General features: G+C 47.9%; 1 protein-coding gene across 1 annotated transcript in view; it reads right to left on the bottom strand.

The window, feature by feature from the left end:
* DTNBP1 (dystrobrevin binding protein 1) overlaps window positions 1-18,932 on the bottom strand; it is a 491,566-nt gene extending 472,634 nt beyond the window's left edge. The window contains exon 1 of the mRNA XM_086965159.1: window positions 18,687-18,932. Coding sequence (XP_086821285.1) covers window positions 18,687-18,745 — 59 coding nt within the window. The 5' untranslated portion in view covers window positions 18,746-18,932. The remainder of the gene's footprint in view (window positions 1-18,686) is intronic.
* Between the last annotated feature and the right edge of the window lie 3,954 nt (window positions 18,933-22,886).

Below are 22,886 nucleotides of genomic sequence, written 5' to 3'. Positions count from 1 at the left end.
GACACAGCAATACCTGTGATAGCAAGCATGTTACTTGTGGGTGAAGATACTCGAGAGGGACCGGTTGATGCCACCCTAGTAGCTATGGACATTTGAGAGAGGGACCCAGGTGCTCTGAAGCACATCAATTGTAATACAATGGGACGTGTGCAGGAAGTTAGTATTAATTGGAGGGAAGCATCTTTCCTGAGGGATACTAAGCCTTCCGCACTAAGGTTGAGAGGGTGTACCTTAAACCTGGGGAGATAGTCCCTGGAACAAGGATACAGGATTAGCAGCCAGTGGAGAGGACATGGAGTATCCGCTTGCCAGGGTTGATATTGACCTTAATGGAATGGAAGCCATTGTTGAAGTTGGAGTAAGTGAAAGGCAAGGAGCTGGATGTCTCTTGGGCAATATTTGGATTTACCCAGGCTTGGTACCAGGATCAGAAGCCTTCATGGCTTGGACAACATCAGTTGTGTTGTCCAGAACACAGCCTGCACTACAGTCTCAGTGAGGCTGGGATTATCTCTGATTTGCAGCATGCAGGATAGGGTAGTTTGCAGGAAAGGGCAGACTTCGGGAAGGTAGTGATTGTGGAGGACATCACTTCTGCTCCAGAGGGAGAGAAGGATGAGGCTCTCGAAGCGGACCATTTGCTCAACTATCCATCTTTCACTTCCAAAGCTGCAGGGTTTATTATCTGCTGGAGAGTCTACCCAGAAGACTACTGCAAGGCCCCGGAGGAGTGCTTGTGAGAATTTGGAAGGCCCCCAGGATCAGGTCACCAAAGAAGTGGTTGAAAAACACTATGTTGGCTGGGAGGATGGTCTACTTTATAGTGAACCGGTAAATCCTGACCCAGGAACTAGAAGTTTCATTAGTACACAGGAATTTCATGTTGTCACTGGCCCATGACGTGCCTTTAGCAGAACACTTAGAGATTAGAAAAATCCAGGATAGGTTGGACCCTCAGTTCTACTGGTGACCAGTACTGGGGTCCAAGGTCTGCTAGATGAGCGCACATCACAGAGGGAAAGCAAGACCACCTTCCCTGGAGCCTGGAGCACCAGCGCCTGCCTGCTTGCCAAGACCAGTGTACCCTGTGAGGAAGAGGAGAGCATTAGAGAGAACAAGGTCTAGTGGGGAACCCTACTTGAGGCCTTCCTGTGGGGTGGGGGTGGATTTAGCTGTGCAACGATCGGGCCGTCGCCTGTGTGTGTTGGATTGTTTTCGGCGTCCCCCCCACCCCCCAATCTGCCAGGTGAGGGCTCCCGTAGACTGAGCCATATGTTGAGTGCCATGAGGGTCTTGCTACGCCTGTAGCATCATGCTGCAATGACCCCATATGCCAAAGGGGGCCACTGGTAAAGTTATCACTTCAAGGAGTGCCAACATTTGTGACCGTCTGCACTAGCGTGTTTCCTGGAAGAGCCTGCGCCCATGTAACCTCCTACTGTGGCAACCCTGTATGCCAGATGGGGCTTCCAGTGCCAATGTTGGCAGAGGATCCGGGCGGCTGCCTGTACGAGAGACTGAGGCTATGATCCACTGGTTGTACCTGCACTCAACAGCCCCCAACTCACCACTGCAGACTGCCGGAGATGCTGTTGCATCATTGCAGGCTCCAGTCAGGAGCTGAAGAAAGAATAACCCACAAAATGGAAAATGGGCCAAAATGTGTTCCCTCATGTCATTTCAGGCTCAGAACAACTTTGTAATAATTCATAAGAAATATAAGGCCTGGTTATTCTACCATGATTTGTAGCCTTCTCCAATAAGTAGAATGCCCATTATAAATTGTCTAGAGGTGAATGTTTTTATTGAGATGTGACCTCTCCAAGAAAACTAAATAAATAAAATGTTATGATTCATGTTCTCACCAACAAGCATGTAAGAATGTGCCCTTTGAACGGCAGCGCAAGAAAAGACTTCTGTGCCTTAAGTCTGCGTAAAGGCTCTGCTATATTCTTTTTTAAGAGGTTGAACTGTGCATATTTTACTGTTGATGCTTGTGGATTGTGTACACATTTGTTATATTCTATGCCCTAATCTATTTGTCTTGTTACACGGCAGAACTCAAAGGTTGCCTTTGGGGTTCCTATTAGCTACAAATAAACAGTACAACTAAAACCTGTCAACAGACATAATGGCACACTTCCAGCAACGCACACAGTATCTTACCCCCAAACCAAAAGAGTTTTAGACCAATAAGGAGAAATTCAGTACCAGACTTAAAGTTTGGGATGGAGAAGGGGATGCCACCCCCACCCGATCTAACTTTTGACCCCCCCTCGCCACCACGCTCCTTTTCTCCTATGGTTTTTTTCACTTTGGACGTATGAGGTAGGAGAGCCAATGGGCCATGGTAAGGATCATTACCAAAATAATTTCCACTATTCACCACACATGCAATGAGGTTCTATGCTACCATGAGGACTTCTCATTCGTACCCACTGTTCAGGTTCTGCTCTCATATTCCGTTTTGAAATCCACTAGCAGGATGGTGATTAGTCATGGATCATAATTAAATTGTCATAGCTTGCTATAAGCAATGTCAAGAATGGTTGTTAGCAATGGCTGAATAACAGAACTAACATGACATTTTGTGGTGTACATGTTATCCAATACCGCCCATGAAATTAAAAGCAGTAAAACATGGATCTGACTAACTGATGCTGGGGACATCATTTTGGAGAATGTCATATATGGACATAATGTAAGAAGAACTACACAGCTCCTACACTTTATTCAAAATACAAGAAAATGTGTTTATAAATTCGAAATTCAGTACCAATACAGACCAAACAGTAACATTAATTCAGATCAAGAGTGATGGGCATAGTATTTAGATGGGGAAAAAAAACATGGTAACAGATGAAGAGCTGCACAGAAAAAAAAGTAATATCAGGCATTAAGTAAATAACATTAATTTTTTATTTATTTATTTATTTGCAAAGTTTTATATAGCGCAGGCTAGACCCGGAGGTATCAGAGCGCTTTACATGAGGATCAGCGAGTTACAGGATACATACTTATATCATTTGAATCAGCAAGTTATCAGTTACATAGTTACATCAGTTTGAATCAAAGAAACACAAAGGAAGAAGGAGGGGGAGGGAAGGAGACACGGACGGGGAGACGAAGAAAACAATGTCAGATGACCGGCTGGGTAGGTGATGGCCAAGGGGCCAGACTCCTCTATAGCTGCATAGGACAGCTCCACCGGGCATCGGCCAAGGTTGCTCGGGCTCCACTGCAGGTACAAACAGTTTTGGTATCCACCCAGGGGGCATTGTCATAGTTCCACAGAGCCCACATAGAGAGCCCAGAAGAGCTATGGCTAAGGCTATGGCCAGTCGACAAAGGGCCTTAACAGTAGTAGGGTTTCATTAGAGGGACAACTCTTCAGCAGGGGTTGGTGCAGCCAGCGAGCTCTACATAGAGAAGTGTGGCTCACTGGTTAGAGGAGGCAGACCTGGAAGCAGAGGTCAGCCCGGGACCAGGGTTCAATTCCCGGCTCGGCGGGGTCTTGAGTCCTAATAACGTCCATGGACTCGACAATTCCCGCTCCGGTGCCTACTCGATTCACGGGTTCACACTCTTCGACTCTGGGCAATAGCTTGCTTAATCTCCACAACAGCCCCTCGCGGCGGGATGCCTGGCTTTCACCCTGCGGATACCCTGCCGGGGCTATCTCACAGGGGAATACCAGGACGGGTTCCCTAAGCAAGCGCTTAGAAACCGCTCGGTGATTTGCGCTATATAAATTCCTGTACATTTACATTTACATAGTCCTGATAAGGGTGGGTATAAGTCTTACCTCAGGAACAATTGGAGGTGTCCTCAGTGGGAAGGGTAGACAGGAGGGCACAGCAGAAGGTCAGAGGTCCAGAGATGGGTTGAGGGATGCATTGAGGCCAGATAACGGTGAGTGAAAGCCCTGCTATAGCCTCAATTGAAAGTGCTCTCAGAGGGAAGGATCGTCGGCAGGGCACAAGCGGAGGTCAGAGTTCAGAGATGGACTAGAGGCTGCATTGAGGCACAGTGCGATTAGTTAGATCTCAAGATTGTGCAGCCGCAACACAGTGGTGGCCCCCAAAACGGCCAGGCGCACGGAGGTTGAAGGCATGACTGAGGAGATCTGGTCACTGCCATTTTGATGAGCACTACTCAACGGCTGAGGAGTTCTGGTCACTGCCATATTAATTTTAATCTAAACTTACTGAGCGCTGATAGATGGCAGCAGCTGAGCATCATATTGGCCCGCTCTGCGAACCTCCGCAGATTGGGCAGCCGGCAGTTTAGAAAAACATGCGGTAGCAAACAGTGCGGGGTCCTCAGAGGTCCAGGTGCACAGAGGTTAGGCCAGTCTGGGGACACCGCCATCTTGTAGAGCTCTGATCATCGGCAGTGATTTGTCTCAACTCCTCGTCACTCCGCAGAATAGGTGGCAGGCTGCGTTGAGGTGCGGAGCGGGAAGTGGAAGGCCAGATCCCGAAGTCGGGAAACAGTTCAACCCCCGAGAGCCGCCAGGAAACATGTCCATTTAACGCCCTTCAGGGGCAATCTGGGGCATCGCCATTTTGTGGTGGGTATAGCGGAGGACCGCTAGTGGCAATAGTGCAGTAGTCCTGGGGAAAGGAACACGCAGAGGGCCGTGCGTGTGTAGCGGTGATGACTCCTCCAGAAGAGACCCGGCAGAAACTCCGAGGCAGGGGAGTCGGGGAGGGTCACGAAACTCCCCAAACCAGGTCCATCAGCGACCCGCGGTGGGAGCAGGAAGCTCGACAGGCCCCCTCAAAGACCCACTCCGAGGGGAGATGAGGCAAGGCACACTTATCAGGCAGAGGCTTAGTCTATCCGGAGAACAGCGCGGATCGGGGGTGCTCACCGCACCGATTCAGCTGGCGAGGTTATTCATTAACACAATGTTTAAACTGATAATATAAAAAAGGGGCAGCAGAAATTGAATTCAAGATAAATCTGATCATCAGACAAATTAAATATGACAGACTGACATAGTGAATGATTCAAAGAAGTAGTAGCGGAATGAATAGGCACTGGAAAAGCTAACAGGTCTCAGCTTTGGGACCTATTGGAGTTGCCAGTGTTTTTTTTAGCAATGCTGTACAGCATCCCCAATGCTGCACGGCTGAGTATAGAATACGAATTTTAAAAAAAAGCCTTTGCCTCAGCCGCCCATATCACTTTGTAGACGTGTGCATAAGTCTACAAAATGAAGAGGCCACTTTTTTTAAATTTTTTATGTACCGATCGGAGTTGAACAGTAAAAAAGACAAAGAAACATGCAAAACATTGTTTTAGGTGAGAGACGGAAGCAACACAAAGGCGAGGGTGGGGGCAGGGAAAAGCCACGGGTGTGAAAGAAACATGGAGTTGGCAGTGAGGGAAGAAACTACGGGCGAAAAAGCAATACAGGGGGAGAAGCACACGAGGGAAATCACAGAGGGTGTGAGCGAGAAGCACATGGATTAGACAGGGCAATACGGAATGTTGAGGGGAGGGAACAGATGCATAGCAGGAAGACAGCTGGAAAACAAATGCACTCTTGTGCAGTGCTTAAGACATAAGAAACAAGCATTTGCAATGCAATAGGTCTCGCATTAGGAATGTTTGAGCTATTGGTATTGTAAATGACACATTTTTTATTTATGTGTTGGTTTTAAAAATAGCGAAATTAATACTTTTGTCATTTACAATGACCAATATGTTTTAACTTTCGCAAATGTGACACCTATAGCATTTGTAATGCAATATGTGTTGTATTTATGTGACTTACATGTATTGATATTACAAATAACTCCTATGCCGACGACACGCAACTCCTCTTCACATGCGGGAAAGACCATGAGTTTGTGGGAGAGAGAATCCGGGACTGCCTTGCGCTGGTCTTCGACTGGTTCCAGCGGAACGGTCTGAGGGCCAACTCGGGAAAGTCTGAGATTCTTTTTTTTGGTTGCGTCGCCGATCCGGAGTGGCAGCTTTGGTGGCCGTCCGACATGAGTCCTCCTGTACAGTCCTCAGTGGTGGCCAAAAACCTGGGCGTCAAGCTCGACAATCAGCTGTCGCTCCGTACTCACATCCTTGGCCTGGCCGGCACCTGCTACGGACTATTGAAAATGCTCCGCAAATTTCTGCCTTTGTTATCTGAGGAGCACAGGAGGATTACAGTGCAGGCTCTAGTCGGTTCGAGGCTAGATTATGCCAATGCTCTTTTTCTTGGCCTTCCCGATTATCTGGTCCAGCGCCTGCAGGTGGTGCAGAACTCTGCTGCCCGGGCGATTTTTGGTCTAGGGAGACGAGCTCGAGCGTCTGGGTTGCTCCAGTCGCTCCATTGGCTCCCCATCAGGAAGAGGATCCAGTTCAAATCCCTGACCCTGATGCACAAGGCTCTGCATGGTTCAGGAGCGGGATACCTGCAGAGGAGACTGACTTTTTATCGTCCGGCTCGTTCCCTCCGTTCGGAAGCTCTTTGCAGAGCAGTGGTTCCACGGGTGAGGAAGGCTCGTGCGGGAGGGCGGTCTTTTGGCTGCAGAGCTCCCCAGCTTTGGAATCAGCTTCCATTCTCTCTGCGGAGTACTGTTAATTTACTCCAGTTCAGGAGGGGCCTGAAGACCTGGCTTTTTAACTCTTAGTGTGTTTTTATTGCTCATTGCCGTTTCTGTTCCGTTTTTGTTGCTTGTTTTTAGCTGTGTTGTGTTATTTCATTATGAGTTGAGGGTGGAAAGCGTCGGGACACTCCCTGTGAGTAGCTGCACGCTATATAAAAGCTCCATAACATAACATAACATAACAAATAACAATGGCTTTTAATTTATTTTTAATAATTAATACTTAAATAAAAGTTATTGTAATTTACAATGGCAATAGCTTAAACTTTTGTAAATAACTTTTATGTAGGTTATGTTCAGTGTATTTTATTGTGACGAAAATCCAAGAACAGAAGTGAAATATTAACATATTTTTGTGACATTTGTAATAAAGCTTGAAACATTGAGAGAACATATTTGAACCAGTTGTTGTTGAATGGTTGCACAGATTGATGCTGTGGTGGCGCTGATTGATGTTGTGGTGGAGACGAGTGATGTTGTGGCGTTCAGTGATGTTGTAGTAGCGCATAGTGATGTTGTGGTGCCCCTGAGTGATGCTGTGGTGGTGCTGAGTGATGCTGTGGTGATGCGATAGGTATATCGGGCTTTACGCAACACAAGGTCCCCGTCAGTGAAATCCAGCACGCGGAGCAGGAATAACTGGGGGCAGCAGCACAAAGCATTTGGTTTTAATCCACACACATTAGTTAATGTCAGCGCTGAAAAGTTTGCTTTTAGTAAAGTGCCGCTGCTGAGGGCTGCTAAGGGCTTGCTCCTCTTCGTTCCTTTGATCAAATGATGGCTTCCCCCGTGCCCTCCCCCTACTGCTGCTCGTTCTTGGAGTATATTTACCATCAGGAGGTGGGGAAGTCCATCTCATGAGACCCACCTCCCTGTGCCTGTCCTCAACCACAGGAAAACCTCTCTCATCCTACAACTTCTCCAGCTGGACTCCTGCAGGGTTTCTAAGGCAGGCAACATGTTGGAGAACTCTCTCTCGTGATGGCAGACGGGCACCCCAAAGCGGGGACCCCGGTGAGCCCCAACTGTATCACCAGCACCTCTGTGCCTTTGATGCTGCGGCAAGGCTATAATGGGTGTAAACAGAGCCTATCAAGACTGTGAGGTTTTGCATTCGGTGAAAGAGATGTGAACCAGTGGTTAGTGAATCAGCTATGGCACCAGCACTTGCGAGGTCTGCGAACTGCGTGATCCTGAGCAGACTACTTTATTTTGTTGTTTCTCAGTTATCCCCGTATCTGCTAAATTGTAAATGCTTCAATGAAGGGTAACTGTGAGTTCTGAGTACTGCTTTTGAAAACACTTTATTTTCCTTTGCTACGGAGGCAAATTAGCATTAATTGACATCTTCAGTTTCCAAAAAGCAATCAGAAGATTAGAGGCATACCTCACTCTTACCACTGATCATTTACTCATTTGTCTTGTAAATAGAAGAGCCGTTATTCAGAAAATGGGATATTTTGGGATTTTACAGGGCTCTCATGTTTCCCGATTCCGTGTCCGAGTAACTCGTCCAGTTCAAATTAGTTTATTTGTCTGCTGGTGTTTTTAACCCTTACTAGCCATCAAAAACCTGTGGCAGCAAGTACCAAAGCAAGGAAAACAAGTCAAAGCCTTCTGGCCTGGTGCGCAGCCTGGAATTTAACACTTGGGCAACAGGAGAGCGCGCTGACATTTTAACCCACACCCTGTAGATGGTAAGCTGCCTGCGGGCCTTGCTGGGGCTGGGAGAGAATGTTTCTTCTGTCAGGCTAAGTGGCTCTGCGCATAGCAGGAAGAACTCTGACGTAATGCCCTCACATAGTGGCGATCACTACCATTAAACCAGCTGCACAACTCCCTGCCCGATACTAACAATACTCGGGCAGTGCTGAGACCAGAACTGCACTGGCACACACCGCAGCAGTGCACAGACAAGGGCCCACGCAACAAGCCGTACATTGCGCTGTGGTCCTTGTGATTGATGACGGACACCCACCCCTGCATCGGTTTTGTGGAACAGAAACTCCTGGGGTGTCTGTGCCTTCGCGTGCACCATCGAACACCTCTGACTGGGAGTTGTGCATCACAGAAGCCGTCCCTGAACCTGTGTAGACTGGGGGTGGGGGGAATTGTGTACCTATTGTGAAGCGCTCCGACACCTTTGGGTAAAGTCCGCGCTATATAAAAACGCATAAAATAAAATAAAAAACCTGAGCCTCGCTGCCTGGACAAGGAGGTGTGTATGCAAGCCTCACCCTCTGCTGACCCGACAGATGGGCAAGTTAAGTAGGTGCTTCTGCTGCCCGCACAAGGAGTGCTCTGCCAGTGGTGTCGTAGGAGCTGGCAGCACTCTCCCTCTCTGAGATGCCCGGCCGAGGGCTGCGCAGTTTTATTCCTCTCCTGCCTGTGTCTCCTCCCGCGCCCACCATTGCAGCAGCTGCCAAGGCCGTGAGTCTCCTGAAAAGTATGACTACCTCCGGACAGGCAGACGAGGAGGCGGGCGAATGAAACATTAAGCAAGGCGCCCGGGGGCGGGATGGGGGTGACAGGCTGCGAGCCACGAGCGCATTGTTAAAAGTGTACGCTTGTATTATTCATAAAGTGAGGCATGCGTTCTGGGTAAAACTGAAAAGTAAAAAATAAGGCATGCCCGCTAATATTATAAACAAGGAGCGAGGGGCGCGAACCAGGTGCCATGGAAACAAGCTCACGCGCGCGACCAAATCCCAAGGCGTGCGTCGACGCGCACGACCCAATCCCAAGGCGCGCTTCGGAATCAGACTCTGCAATGCTCCTCAATGTGCACGTGGCCAGCTCTTGTCTCCCCTCGTTGTCGGCTGAGCCGACAGCTATAGTCTCACGGCGAGAGCGCACTTTCGCCAAGGCGAGACCTAAAATGCAGCTCCCTAAATGCGAACACTGAAGGGCACAAGTGAATAGGCAATGTCACAGGGGAGGGACAAACGTAGGTGGGACAAGGTAAGCCATTGAATAAGAAGTAGGCAAATAAGAGTAACAAGCCCACAAAATATATTTTGCAACTAGATAGCTGTGCTATCTTGTAAGGTCAACCAAAAAAGGAACAACAAAAGTTCACGGGAATATAATAATACAAAACCCACATACGTCATTAACAATCTGGCAAGAGAAACAAATCACATCAAAAATAATAAAGTGAACAATGCCAAATACAACATTTTAGTTAGGTTTATGTGGTACCACTGCTGACTCACTCTCAATTACATTCCAATGCAAAATATCTCTAACTTACTGACATACAACAAAGCCATTATTAGTGATGCAGCAATCAATTAATTAATGTGTCAAATGTAAAAACTGGTATTTCTAAAGATGCATTCAACATATCATTGTGGTACCATAGTTTTGATTAAAATTTCATTTAACACTTCCGACAAGTATTGTGGCACCACTCTTACAAGGCAGCACGGCATATATTACTACTGTGTTTCTTCACTAAAACCCTATCGCTTTAAAGTAGTCCAGTCTTTCAATTTTTTATTTTCTGTTTCAATCTTCAATCTTCACTATAGCTGTAAAATACTGATCAATTGCAATGAGGTAAACTACTTTCACTTAAACAATTAGCACACTTCATTATTCACTGAGGTAATCCCCTGACATCATGACATTTCACATTCATTAAAACTCTCCAGAGGAGCTTAACCTTGTTACGAGGCTCTGGCAATGAATGCTGCAGAACATTTCAAACGGTATAATACCTATTCCCAGCAAGGGAGTGTATCACTATTTCTAATGTAACTACTTTTACTACTCCATCCAATCTAAGATCAGATTTCTCTCTATGCACCTTTACAGTAACTGGTATTGTACACAAACAAATTCACCAGTCAAAAAGGTTGCCATATATACACATATATAATTGCAATCATTCCAACTAGAAGTAGTGAGCAACAGCTGTATGAGAATCATTTGATAATACTCACACCACTACTTCATCCACAAAGTCCAACTTTTATTTTTATGTTTTTTCAGTTTTTGTCCTGATGAGAGAATTACTACATCGCTTCAGCTTTAGATGAACGCAAAATATGACACAGCCGGCTATCCCTTGTATCAGGATAACAAACTCACAGCAATCTATAGTTTGAAACAGGTGAAACTTTCATCATGGCCATGACGATCCTCCTGACTGCATCAATAACAAACAATAAGGGATGGAAGTTATAAAAGCCAACAGATAGTTGAATAGATATCATCAGTGTAAAGAAATGCCTCTTTTTGCACGATCACTGCAAACATTTTCGTCTGATGCTGCTGGCTGTTTAACGCAGAGTGCACTGAGGCCTATAACAAGAACTTGGTGCCAGCGCTCGGACCCATAAAAGTGTAAGTTTGATTGGCTAATACCCAATTGGCATAATTTAACTTACTTATAAGTCTTTAGTAGATGGTAACGGGGTGCCTAGGGCATGTAAGTTAATGTGTACATCATGGGCTGCAGCACAGAGTTTGACACAGTTAAACATGTCTCCCAGCCTGTCACTGTTGACCGGTATAGCAGTTTTAAACCGCTAACTCGACTTTGCCATTTAAACTCATGACAAAGTCCAGACCTCCCTTTTTAATAAGTTATACAAGTCACCTCTGCAGCAGGCCTATCAAGTCCCCTGGCAGGGTGCTGTATATTAAAAGGTAAGGCATGTATATTTATAAGTCCCAACAGTGAAAACTTTAAATTGTTGTTTTTACTGTGGGTGGTCTTGTAGCCCCATTGCTGAGTACAGGGTTACACGATAACTCAGCAGATAAAATCCCAATTAGCATATATCAGCCAAAAAAGAAAAGAACAATTTCAAAAAAGGAAGCAAGAAAACGCATCTCCCAGTTGAAACCTATATCCAGATTGTTTTCCTTTAATTATGGCATCTCCGGTTCAGATACTGAGAGTTCTGGAATTTGAAGTTTTGGAAATTTGTGATACTCGTATCAGTCATGGAGAGCTACCTTTTCTTAGGAGCCTGCTACCTCCGTTCAGCCCCATATCTGGTACAGAGGATTTTTTTCGACTTCAACCTGATAAGCCGAGAGACCAGGGAGGGGGGTAAACAGTTTGGCATGCCCATAGGCAGTATCCTTTCTGTAATGGCAGGTGACCAGATTGGATGTGCCCACTAATAAACGTACTAGATGGACTTGCTCGTTCTTGCGCTGTGCTACTGGGGCGATGCTCGCCCAGGGCGGCAGGTGGTCTTTGAGGGCCTGCATGCTTCTATGAGAATGGGGGGAAATCTGTAACAGGAAATGAAGGAGCAGGACTTACTAGTCACCAACCCAATCCATCGTGGACGCATGACCACTTTCTCACAGTGGTAAACTGTTCAGTCACTTCAAAACTTTCAAGCCAATTCTGTATGAATGAGCAAGTGTGCTGAAAAGTATGTAAGCTATGATTTACAGGTAGTGTGTTTATATGACGAACTAGTTGTAGTACAAACTGAAATAACCAGCACTGATTTCATTATGTATAAACATAGCCTGTTGTACTGCTTCACATTTTCAAACTACTGACTAAATAATTGAGTTCCATAATTATGCTCATGTTTAACAGTGTTCTGCTTTCATGAGAAGCAAGCCTGCAGATATGGCGCGCATCGGAATTTGAGGGCAGCAAAATATGGCCAGACACAATGCACCAGTAGTCCATGACACTGAAGGGGACAACAAATTGTGGACTGTGGAATAACAGAATGTCTTCACTCACATTCATTTTAGCCAATGGCTGATGTGGGCTGACCCTGTGCCCCATGCTATAAGCTGTGGTGGGTGAAAGCAAAATGTGAATGACGCTGCACCAGACCAATCAATGAAGAGGGCTCGCTAGAAGCCTCTTCCAGTATGTCTAGTATATATTTTGTTATTAAAAACAACAGATCTTGACTAATGCAAGACCTAAAAACATGTTAAAAGGGAGCCTAGTGATTATTTCCATCTCAAGATCAAGTAATACCTAGGGCCACTGGATTTATGCGATTGTGCAGTCGCAGCATTTCTTGCAGGATGGATTTGCTGCTTTTGCCACATGATCCATCAACTGCTGCATAATCTGCAGATTTTAACCAAAGAATTGGTTCTATCTCAAACGGTTCAAAAGTTACTAAAAACACAGCAACACGTTTAGCCGCAGTGTAAGGCCCTTTGCAGAGTGACTGGTCACCTTTCTGTTGCTTATTTCTACATTAGGTGTTACACTGGTACCAATGAGGTGCAACATATGCCCAGAGGGAGTTAACAAGTATAAAAATAATAAAATAATACAATAAAATGTGGCGGATTATGCCGCACAATTTGCCTTTTCTTGCCTCAAAATGTAGTCAACCATATTGCATAATGTGGCTCTCCTATGCCACATAATTCCAGTGGCCCGAGTATACCACCAGACTACATCATGATCTCTCTACATAAAGTGGCAGGCAGCCAAGATTCCTCATGCTTTACAGGCTCCCAACAGTGTTTTGCTGTGCAACTAGAGAGTCTGCAGTCGAAAGTCTCTCCGTGCTTTTTTAGGTCGAGCCTAGGGCAGTGCTCATGCGCTGTTCTAGGAAAACGACCTCTTGGAATCACTCATGCCTTTTCACATGCTCGTGCGTGTGGTTTTTTTTCTCGCATTTTTCCTATTGGGCTTTGAGTACGAAGACAGCATGCAATTGGGCAAAGGCAGGTGCATGTCCTACCTTTCCCAGGAAATGTATCCGCCCACGGCCTACGGCTTGCAGTTACGAGCAGTGGCACGCAGTGTGCCATCTGTTTGGGGTCAGATTTCAAAGATTGTTTTTCGTTTAGCGGCCGCGCTTGTTCGTTTAGCTTTTGCACGGCCGCGATTGTTAATGCCTCCTCTCCTATTGTTCTTCTTTTTTCAATGGACGAACCACTTGTATACCAGAACGATGAGATAACCAACCCACGGCCTCTGAAAATGCCTGCCTTTATTCTTCTCCGTTTGTTTTTGATTGCGTGTAAAATGTGCCTTATTTTTGTTGTCTCGCACACTGGCACTTAATTACAGTATCCGAGCAACGCTCTGTTAAATGCAGAGGTTTGTCTGTGACTGCAGGGCAGCATGAACTTCAATCGCTGTAGGGGCTGCTATGCTTTTCATCCTTACCAGGTTGGTAAACCAAGTGCTATTAACTTGCAGCGCTTCGAGGCTGTTCCAGAAGCACAAGACGATGCAGTACATGACCGTCGTGGAGTTATTATTATTAAGCTTGTGCTTGCAGCATAGTGATTTGAGAGAAGGCTTTAATAACATGAGACCCTAAGCCTGTTCACCCATGCATTGTTTTTTCCAGTTTAACCCCTGGCTCTCCTGCTCCTGCCAGTGCCTACAAAAAGCACTCCAAGACCGGCTTTGGGTGGAGTCCGGGCTATGTAAAACTGCAAGAAAAGCTTTGAGGACATTTTGTACTTCATTGATGTCGCTGAGATCGGACGTTGACGGTCCTGGTGAGGGACTGGCCTATGGCTTACGAATGAGGAAAGGAAGGGATGGAAGAGGGGGGGGGGGGGTTTCAGAATACGTTTTGCAGCAGGGACTGCGGCCTCCTGTGGTGGGGTGTCCACGGAAAGCTGGGTACAAACTTTTGGTGACAGCTTTTAAGTATACAAAAACTCTGCATGGGGTGCTTGACTAGGGATCGATAAATAGGCCTTTACAGCCTCGGACCGATGTCTGTACAGTGACCTGCGGCAGCTGTTTGAAAAACATGTGAGATCACATCTAATGTGAGTTGGCACTAGCATAGCGCGCTACCACTCCAAGGAGCATCTTGGCGCTTCGACTCCTAGTTATCAGTTAACAGCAGAGTGTCGTTGGTAAAAACTACCTGTCTGCGGGGAGGATCAAAGTAACGCTGTGCATCCGTAGTCTGACGGAATAGATCCAAGTCTTTAATAGTTTTCTGAATTTTTGCTCTGTTGCAGATTGACGCAGGGACGGAGGTAGTTTGTTCCATGCCTTGGTGCCAATAACTGCTATGGATTTTCCTCCTCTAGTCATCATCCTAAACCTGGGAACATGGAGAAAATTTGCTGTGGAGGACCTGAGTGCCCGTGACGGATGTTATTGTCTAAAGTACTTGCGCAAATACAGTGGGCCTTGATGATGGAAGGCTCTGTATGTGATGGTAAGAACCTTAAACAGGATGCGCTTATGTACTGGGAGCCAATGTAAGGCATCCAATGCTGCAGAGGCCGAGGACTTTCTAGGCAGTCTGAGGACCAACCTAGCAGCTGTGTGCTGGACCATTTGAAGTCTGTGCAGGGCTGATTTATTTAGCCCTGCATACAGACTGTTACAATAGTCCAGCCTAGATGTTATTAGTGCTACAGCAACCGTTCGTCTGGCACTCAGAGGGAGAAGGTCAAAGAATTTTCTGAGACCCCTAATGATACTAAAGCATATCCCTGCTACTTGTTTGGCTTGTTAGTTAAATGACAGGGTATTGTCAAATTTAAAGCCCAGGTTACGTGCTACATTGATAGTCTTTGGGGGGGATACTACCTTTTCGGGCCACCAATCTTGCGGAGAAAAACAGTTGTTAGGCCCAAAAGGCACAATCTCTGTTTTAGCCGAATTACATTTTAAGTGGTTGTGTGTCATCCACGTAAAGGTTGCTGACAGGCATTCTCTCAATGTCAGTTCCGCATTAGATTGGTTCTTATCAAGAGTCAAAACCAACTGGGTGTCATCAGCGTAGGCAATTGTGCTAATATTGAAGGAAGAAATGAATTTTAATAGGGGGACCATATATAGGTTAAACAAAGTGGGGCTCAAGCTTGAACCCTGTGGGACCCCTGTTTTCATAAGTTTTTCTTCGGAGCAGAGATTGCCCAGCATGACGATCTGACGACTGTGCACCAGATAGTTTTTAAACCATTCGAGTGCGGTTCCTGCTATGCCTGCATTAGCAAGGCGATGTAAAAGGATAGCATGGGAATAATTGAATAACAAATCCTTCGTCTGCTGTGTGTCATTGCAGGCAGTTTAACCAACAGAGCATTACCTCTTGCATCTTACATCTTGTGGTGACCGTCCTCCAAATGCACGAGTTTCTCATCTGCTGTCACACCGTCTGTGTGCATCATCAGTATATTCCTTCTCCTTTCCATTCTCACTCTCTTGTTATTTTTAACCCCTCCCATGCTCATGACGAGCTCAGCTCGTCATGAGGCACAGTTGCGCTGTGCTGATGATGATGAGCTGAGCTCGGCGTTCACACGCGGGGCTAATTCCCCCGCTGTGCTGAACGTTCCGAATAACGGGCGTGGTCATGACGAGCTCAGCTCGTCATGAGCACAGTGCCACCGTGCAGCATGAAGAGCTCAGCTCGTAACAAGCACTGTGGTGCTCCGCGCCCCCCTCCCCCCAGTGCCGTGGGGGAATTAGCGGCGAAGGGTTAATGTAGACTTATCACAGGCTCAAAAAAACGGTCACACATCTCTCCCGACCTCAGATCCCTAAACTGGCTACCATACGAAGCTAGAATACACCTGAAAATAGCATGCATGGCTCACAAGGCCATATACCACAACTCGCCCAGTTATCTCGCGCAGAAACTGACAATCTCGGGTGGCACAAGAGATACAAGAAGCGCAAAGAACCTTCTTCTGAAACCCCAAAGATTCCACAAGATGAAGACATATAAACGCTCTTTCTCTGGGATGGCCCCCAGGATATGGAATTCCCTTCCTCCAGAAATCAGACTTATCCCATCCACGGCTTCCTTCAAGAAAGAAGTAAAATCCCTACTCTTAGCTAAATTCACATGAATTTAGTCTAATATACCTTTGTTCTCATTATGTCTCCTCCAGAAAACTTTGCAGAGTTGTCCTTCCATACTCCGCTGAAACCTTCACCATGTTTCATCTACTTAATTTGTTTTGCACATCTATGCTGGACATATTTTCTGAACGTTGGCCCACCTTTACGACGTTGCTACCTCACCTGTTTTACATTTGCCTAATGGGTTTGCTCATGTTTGTTCGATATATTTTGTTTGCTTTCATTCCTTTAGTACTGTACAGTTAACCTCCTTTACACTGTTGCCTCCCCACCTTGTTTACATTTGATCAATTTGTTTTTGCTCAACTTTGTTTTATATCTTGTTTAGCTTTAATCTGTTTTTATCCTACTTGTGTGTAAAGCGCTCTGATATCTGCAAGGATCTTGTTTGCGCTCTATAAAACTTTCAAATAAATAAATAAATGAGGGTTTTGTAGGTATTAGAGCTGCAGCCAGACAATACCAGTATTGATCAAAAACTCAATTTACAAAATGAGGTGTTTAAGAGCGTGCCATAACTGTTGGCATGGTTTAGGACTTGCTGCCGCTTTTCATTTGTATTTTTCGTCGCCATAAGAGGCCTCCTTGAGTAAGCCACTGATGACAGCTTGTGAGCAGCGCAGTTTTGAACCTGTAGTTACATCGAAGCAGCTGTCGTTTGCTTATTTATTTATTTATTTATTTATTGACATTTGTAGAGCGCGGCGAATACCCGTGGGCGTCTCGGCGCTAATTAAGGGATGGATCAGCAACTGGGGTAAATACATTCATTCTTCATCATACCATGCCAGATTTTGGGGGACAGGGCTTTTTTTTGCTACAATGATCACTGGCTGGTAACAGAGAGGACTTTACATCGACCAGCACCCAGGGAGCTCCGATGTCCTGACAAATCAAGCAAAAGCTTATTGCTCCAACTGAGTATGTCTGTGCCTTATATGCAGCGTGGGGTAGACAGAACACAGAAGCGAATCTGCACATAGCAAACACCTGGTCCGATGCTCTAGCAGTTAATCAAGGTATCAATTTCTGACATAACAATCATTATTACTAATGTGCTTGTATATTCATTTATTTGATAGCTTTTTTGGACAGCATATGAATGGTCTCGCGCCATTTATTTACCCCAAATTTTAATATCTTAAATGGCTAATGTAATAGATAATGTGCTGCCGGCTAAAAACGAATAAGGTCCCAAAGGCGAGACCTATTGGCTATGCTAATGTTTGTCTTTTCTTTCTGTTTTGATTGCCTGGACTCCTGAGTCCCAGCAGCAGCTGACAGGATTATGGGGCGGGGTTCCCTGGCTGCAAGCCAACCCCTAAAGAAGCGCTCTCGTTTCGTTCTTTTGATTTGTAACAGGTCGTTCTCAATCAGACGCTCTTGTCACATGAGCGCAGAATTCCACAGTCTTGGGTTAGAATGAGGGGGGTATCGCCCTTTTTTCACCCCCCAGCTCCGCACAGAGGGCTGACCTAGCTAACTCCTGTGCGAGGACCATCGCACGAAAGTTTGAAACTACTATTGGAAAATAAAATTTCCACTTAAACGTATATTGTAACGGGGGCAGTGAGGAACTTAAAGTAGGGGACACAAAGTGTTTCACTATATGAACAAATCGGGCACACTGAAGAAGTGTTGAACGGTATGGTGAAACTGCTAGTGATAGTGACTTCGGACGCCCTGACTTCAGTTTGAGGGAAACGAGAAGAGGATGGAGTTGTGAAACACCCTCACACAGAACTGTCAGGCAAACTCTTATTTCCAGGATTTCAAAATGCTCAACGTTAAGAATGGCCAGCATCTTCATGCTCCATATTGACCACCCAGTGAGCTCGTGTTCACGAAATGCACTAGTGATATTCAGAAACTTCTGCAACGCACCACCACCGTCATATCTTAGGTGTGTAATTATAGGGCAAAGTCGAAACGGGTACTGTGTGGACAAGTCTAAACCCAAGCCTGGCGCACAGCTCGCCTCTACTGGCTGCATAGGAATGTGCGCACGGAGAAGGGGTGTGGGTGGATCGTTGTACACAGAACAAGCCCACACCTGAACCCACACCGCTCGTACCCCAGGACCGAACTACAGAGGTCGACCCCTGAGATCAGCGGTACCCACGGCTGACAAGGAGGGCAGACCCCACCACCCCGCCTTCCACGGATCACATGAGCAAGCAGTGTGGAACTAAACATTTGTCCCGTGACAGCGCGGTGCCCCCTCCTGCCCTCCATGAAACCTTGGCGCGCGACGGTCGCTTTACCCCGAACTGAGGTCCTGCTGCACCGTCAGCAGCCGCTCGCGCAGGGTCTCCAGCATCATAACACACTCGGCTCGTCCCAGGAGGTACAGCTTCGAACGCTACCGCTTCAGTCCGTTCCACTGCAACTCGCGAGGGGCGGGTCTCCTCAGACTAGCACGCCCACCGTCGAACTGTCGCTGCAACAGAAACCGCCCACCTGTCACTAAGCTCCGCCCTCCGGAGTTTTCTATTTCCTCAGAACACTGCAGAGAAGACTCCAAGACGCTCGGTTTCTCATTGGGTTGGTAAATGAAGATGGTTGAAGGACTAACTTAACTGGGGCTTAACGCCGAAAACGCGGCGGCCATTTTGGAAAGGGAATAATCCGTTAAGTGAACTGGAAAATCCAACTAACGGGAGGAACATATTGCTGCGCGTAAATATGTTGTAGTTGCGTTTTCACTTTCAGATAGCGGAAGTCTCCTCTGTTAACACGTCAAGTCGCGATCTATATCAGGCTAAAAGGAGAAATATGAGAAGGTGTGTTTTCTAAACACACGCCACTGACTTCAGTACAAGCTGTAGTGTCTGGTAGGGGCAGGGATAACCTAAGCCACAAAGTGGGGCCTAACTTTATATGCGCTGTAAAGACACACAGACACTATCTGTAGTTTAGGGGCCGAAGACCACGAGACGGTCTCGCGCCCGTTTATTTATACCTGAGGGCTTGACACGCCCCCAGGCTTTGTGCGTGCGTGTGTGCGTGTATGGACAGGCCGGGTGGCTCCGTCAGTACATCCCTCCAAACTCACAGTTCTTTAGCCCGGGCCACTTTCGTTTTCAGTGGCGCGGAGACCCCACGCATAGTCTTTGAGTCTTTGGCTGGGGGTCGGGTTTGGTCGAAGATGATACCTTTGACTACGCTGCCCTCCGGCCATTCCTTCTGGCATCGGCTCTGCAGAATTGCGTGTAGGACTCAATCGGGTGACACTTGTCTCGGGTTCTGGCCTGGACGGTGATGGTTCCCGGTCTGGCTGACTCGCCGGGGTCTCTGGGAGAATAGGGTCATCATCATTGCATTCGGTGTCCTCCAGCGTCTGATGTCTCGGGATCCCTTCCGTGGGAGCCCGCTTAAACCATGATATGTTCCGTGTCACGGCCCTCGTGCCATGGGAGGCCGACACCATCGTACCGTGGATGTTCACGATCTCCCACACTTCGAGTTCGAACGTGGTCTGATATTTCCAGTTGCGGTGTCGGGTCTTCAGCACAACATGGTCTCCCACCGCTAGGGGCCGGACGCTCGCTCCTCTCGCCCGGCTCGCTCTGTCGTTCGTGCTTTGCCTTCTAGCTTGGGTTGCTTCCTGGTTTATCTTGGGAGATGTCCATCCTGGGCTTGTTGGTATGCAGTCTCGTGGTGTCCTCCGAAACATGATGTGCGCTGGAGCACACTTAGTAGTACAATGCGGTGTTTGCCGGTAGGCACTCAGTAATTGCGCCAGACATTCTTCCGGCAGTTCTCCTTGCTCCACACCGATATGCAATGCCCGGTTCATTGTCCGCATAAATCTTTCAACCTCGCCGTTCGCTTGAGGCCACTGTGGCGTGATCTTCCGGTGGTGTATTCCTCGCCTGTGCAGGTAGGCTTTGAAGTTGTTGCCCCGAAATGGCGGCCCGTTGTCTGACCTTATCTTATCAGGAAAACCCAGCATGGCAAATGTTCTATCCAGCTCTGGCTTCATGTGGTTGAATGCGGTGGAGGGTACCACCTCCCCCACGGGGAATTTTGAACACGAGTCAATCAGCACCAGGACCTGCCGGCCGTCTGGAATGAACCAAAGTCTATGCTTATCTTTGACCATGGGGTATCACACAGGTAGTCCGTGATAATGGGATGTGGCGCCGGCTCTTGTCTGGTGATGACACATGAGTGGCAGTTGCGAATTACCTCCTCGACCGCTCCGTCCATGCCCGGGAACAACACTCTCCCACGCAGACGAGCCTTCATCTTGGCCACTCCCTGGTGACCCTGGTGAGCAAGGCGGACCACTTCCCGTTGTAGGCTGGAGGGGATGACAATAGTGGCGCCTCGTAGGACTACCCCATGGGGGCCCGTGCAGAGTTCGCTTTGGGCCCGCCACATCTGTTGTCGAAATGTCTGTTCCTCCGGCGTCAGCGTCCGCCAGGTTGTCTGCGCCAGGGCAGAAGATGACCTCAAATCTGTATGTTTGGAGCTGGACGGCCCAGCTCTCTATCAGGGGCGGCGCCAGCCTGGCCGACCCCCCGAATAGCGGCACCAGAGGTTTGTGGTCCGTGACCACCTTGAACTCGTGTCCGAACAGGTACAAATGAAAATGTTGACAGGCCCACTTTATAGCGAGCACCTCCCTCTCAATCTGCGCATAGCGCATCTCCGTCGCTGTCAGTGCCCGGCTTGCGTATGCCGTGGGTACCCATTCCTGGTCTTCAGTCTTCTGCATCAGGACTGCCCCCAGCCCTACCGGACTGGCGTCCACGACCACCTCTGTCTGCCTGTGTGGCCGGAAGTAGGCCATGACCTTGTCATCTATGAGGGCGTCCTTTACTGCCTGGAATGCTTCGTCCTCTTTCGCGGACCACGTCCATGGGTGGCCCGACTTGGTGAGAGCGCGTAGGGGTTCCAACAGGGACGCCAGGTTGGCGATGAAACGGCCACAGTATGTGGCCATTCCCAAGAAACTGCGTACTTCCGTGGCAGACGTTGGCTTGGGGGCTGCGCAAATGGCGTCGGCCTTCTTCAGGTCCACTCTCAGACTGTCACGGGAGAATATATATCCAAAGAATTCTACTGACTCATTGTAGAATGGACACTTTTCGCGGTGCAGCGTGAGCCCATGGTCAGCTTGTCGTTGAAGGGTGGCTCGAAGATGCCCATGGTGCTCCTCAAGCGTTTTGGAGAAGACTAGAATGTCATTGCTTAGGTTTATTACACCTGGAAGTCCGGAGAGTGTCTCTTTGATCGCATTTTGGAACACTTCGGCGGCGGACGAGACACCGAAGCTCAGGCGCTTGTACCTGCGGAGTCCGACATGGGTCGAAAACGTTGTAATATTTCGACTGTCAGGGTGCAGCTCTAGCTGGTGGTAGCCTGCGTTTAAGTCCAGTTTGGAGAACCACCTGGCTCCGTTTAGATCAGCTACTATATCGTCCATTGTAGGCGTAAGGTGCCTTTTCCTTTTGATTGCCTTGTTGGGGAGTCGCATGTCCACACAGAGTCTTATGGCCCCTGGTTGTTTGGGCTTGGGGGCCACCACGAGGGGTGATACCCAGGGTGTCGGGCCCAATACTTTCTCGATGACTCCTAATTCTTCGAGCTTTTTCAGCTCCTCCTCCACCTGCGGCCGCAGGTGGAAGGGCACTCTCCTGTGGCGTAGTGCTGTCGGCTTTACTGTGGGGTCGATGTGCAGCTTGAACATCTTTCCTTTCAGACAGCCGAGTCCTCAGAAGAGCGCCGGGAAATCACTCAACATGGCGTCCCCGTGTCGCTCGTGAATCTGGTTGGCGAAGAACACCAGTTGTAGGTCCTCCGCGGTGTGGCAGCTGAGGAGTGTGCCTCGTCTTCCTCCAGTCACTTGGAACTTCGTGTGTTTTTCTTGGCCGTTGCACGCCACTGTGACGTCGATGACCCCCGCAGAGGCAGCGGGTCGTCACTGTCGTATGTGTATATCCTGGCCTTTGAGGGAGACAGCGGCGGGTGGGGAGACAGTTGTTCATACTGCGAGTTGTCAATCACATTTACCGACGCCCCGGTATCAATCAGAGCTTGCACGGGGGATCCCTCGATGTGGACCTCACACATCTGCGGGGGCCGTCTCCTTGATCCATCACGACCTACGAAGGAAACGAAGAATACATCATCATCCTCATCTTCGTCCATGCAAAATGCGGCCTGCGCGGTTTCACCGCGGGGTCCAGGGTCTTCGAGCGAGATTTGGCGCACCCCTTGGCTGACACCTCTACCGCTTGTGCCGGTACAACGACTGCCACTGCTGCGGCACACTTTGGCAAAATGGTTCATCTTTCCGCAGTTGGAGCACGTTTTGCCACGTGCTAAGCATCGGCCATGCGGCGGGTGATCCATTTCGCAATTCCCACATGAGGATCGCGAGGCTCCCGGTTGCTGCGGGCCATTCTGGGCAGGCGGACCTGGCCATCTGCGGATAACATCAACGTGTTCCTCCT

Source organism: Lissotriton vulgaris, chromosome 4_1, assembly GCF_964263255.1.
Source record: "Lissotriton vulgaris chromosome 4_1, aLisVul1.2, whole genome shotgun sequence".
NCBI lineage: Eukaryota > Metazoa > Chordata > Amphibia > Caudata > Salamandridae > Lissotriton > Lissotriton vulgaris.
This window is presented reverse-complemented; position numbering and strand designations above follow the sequence as displayed.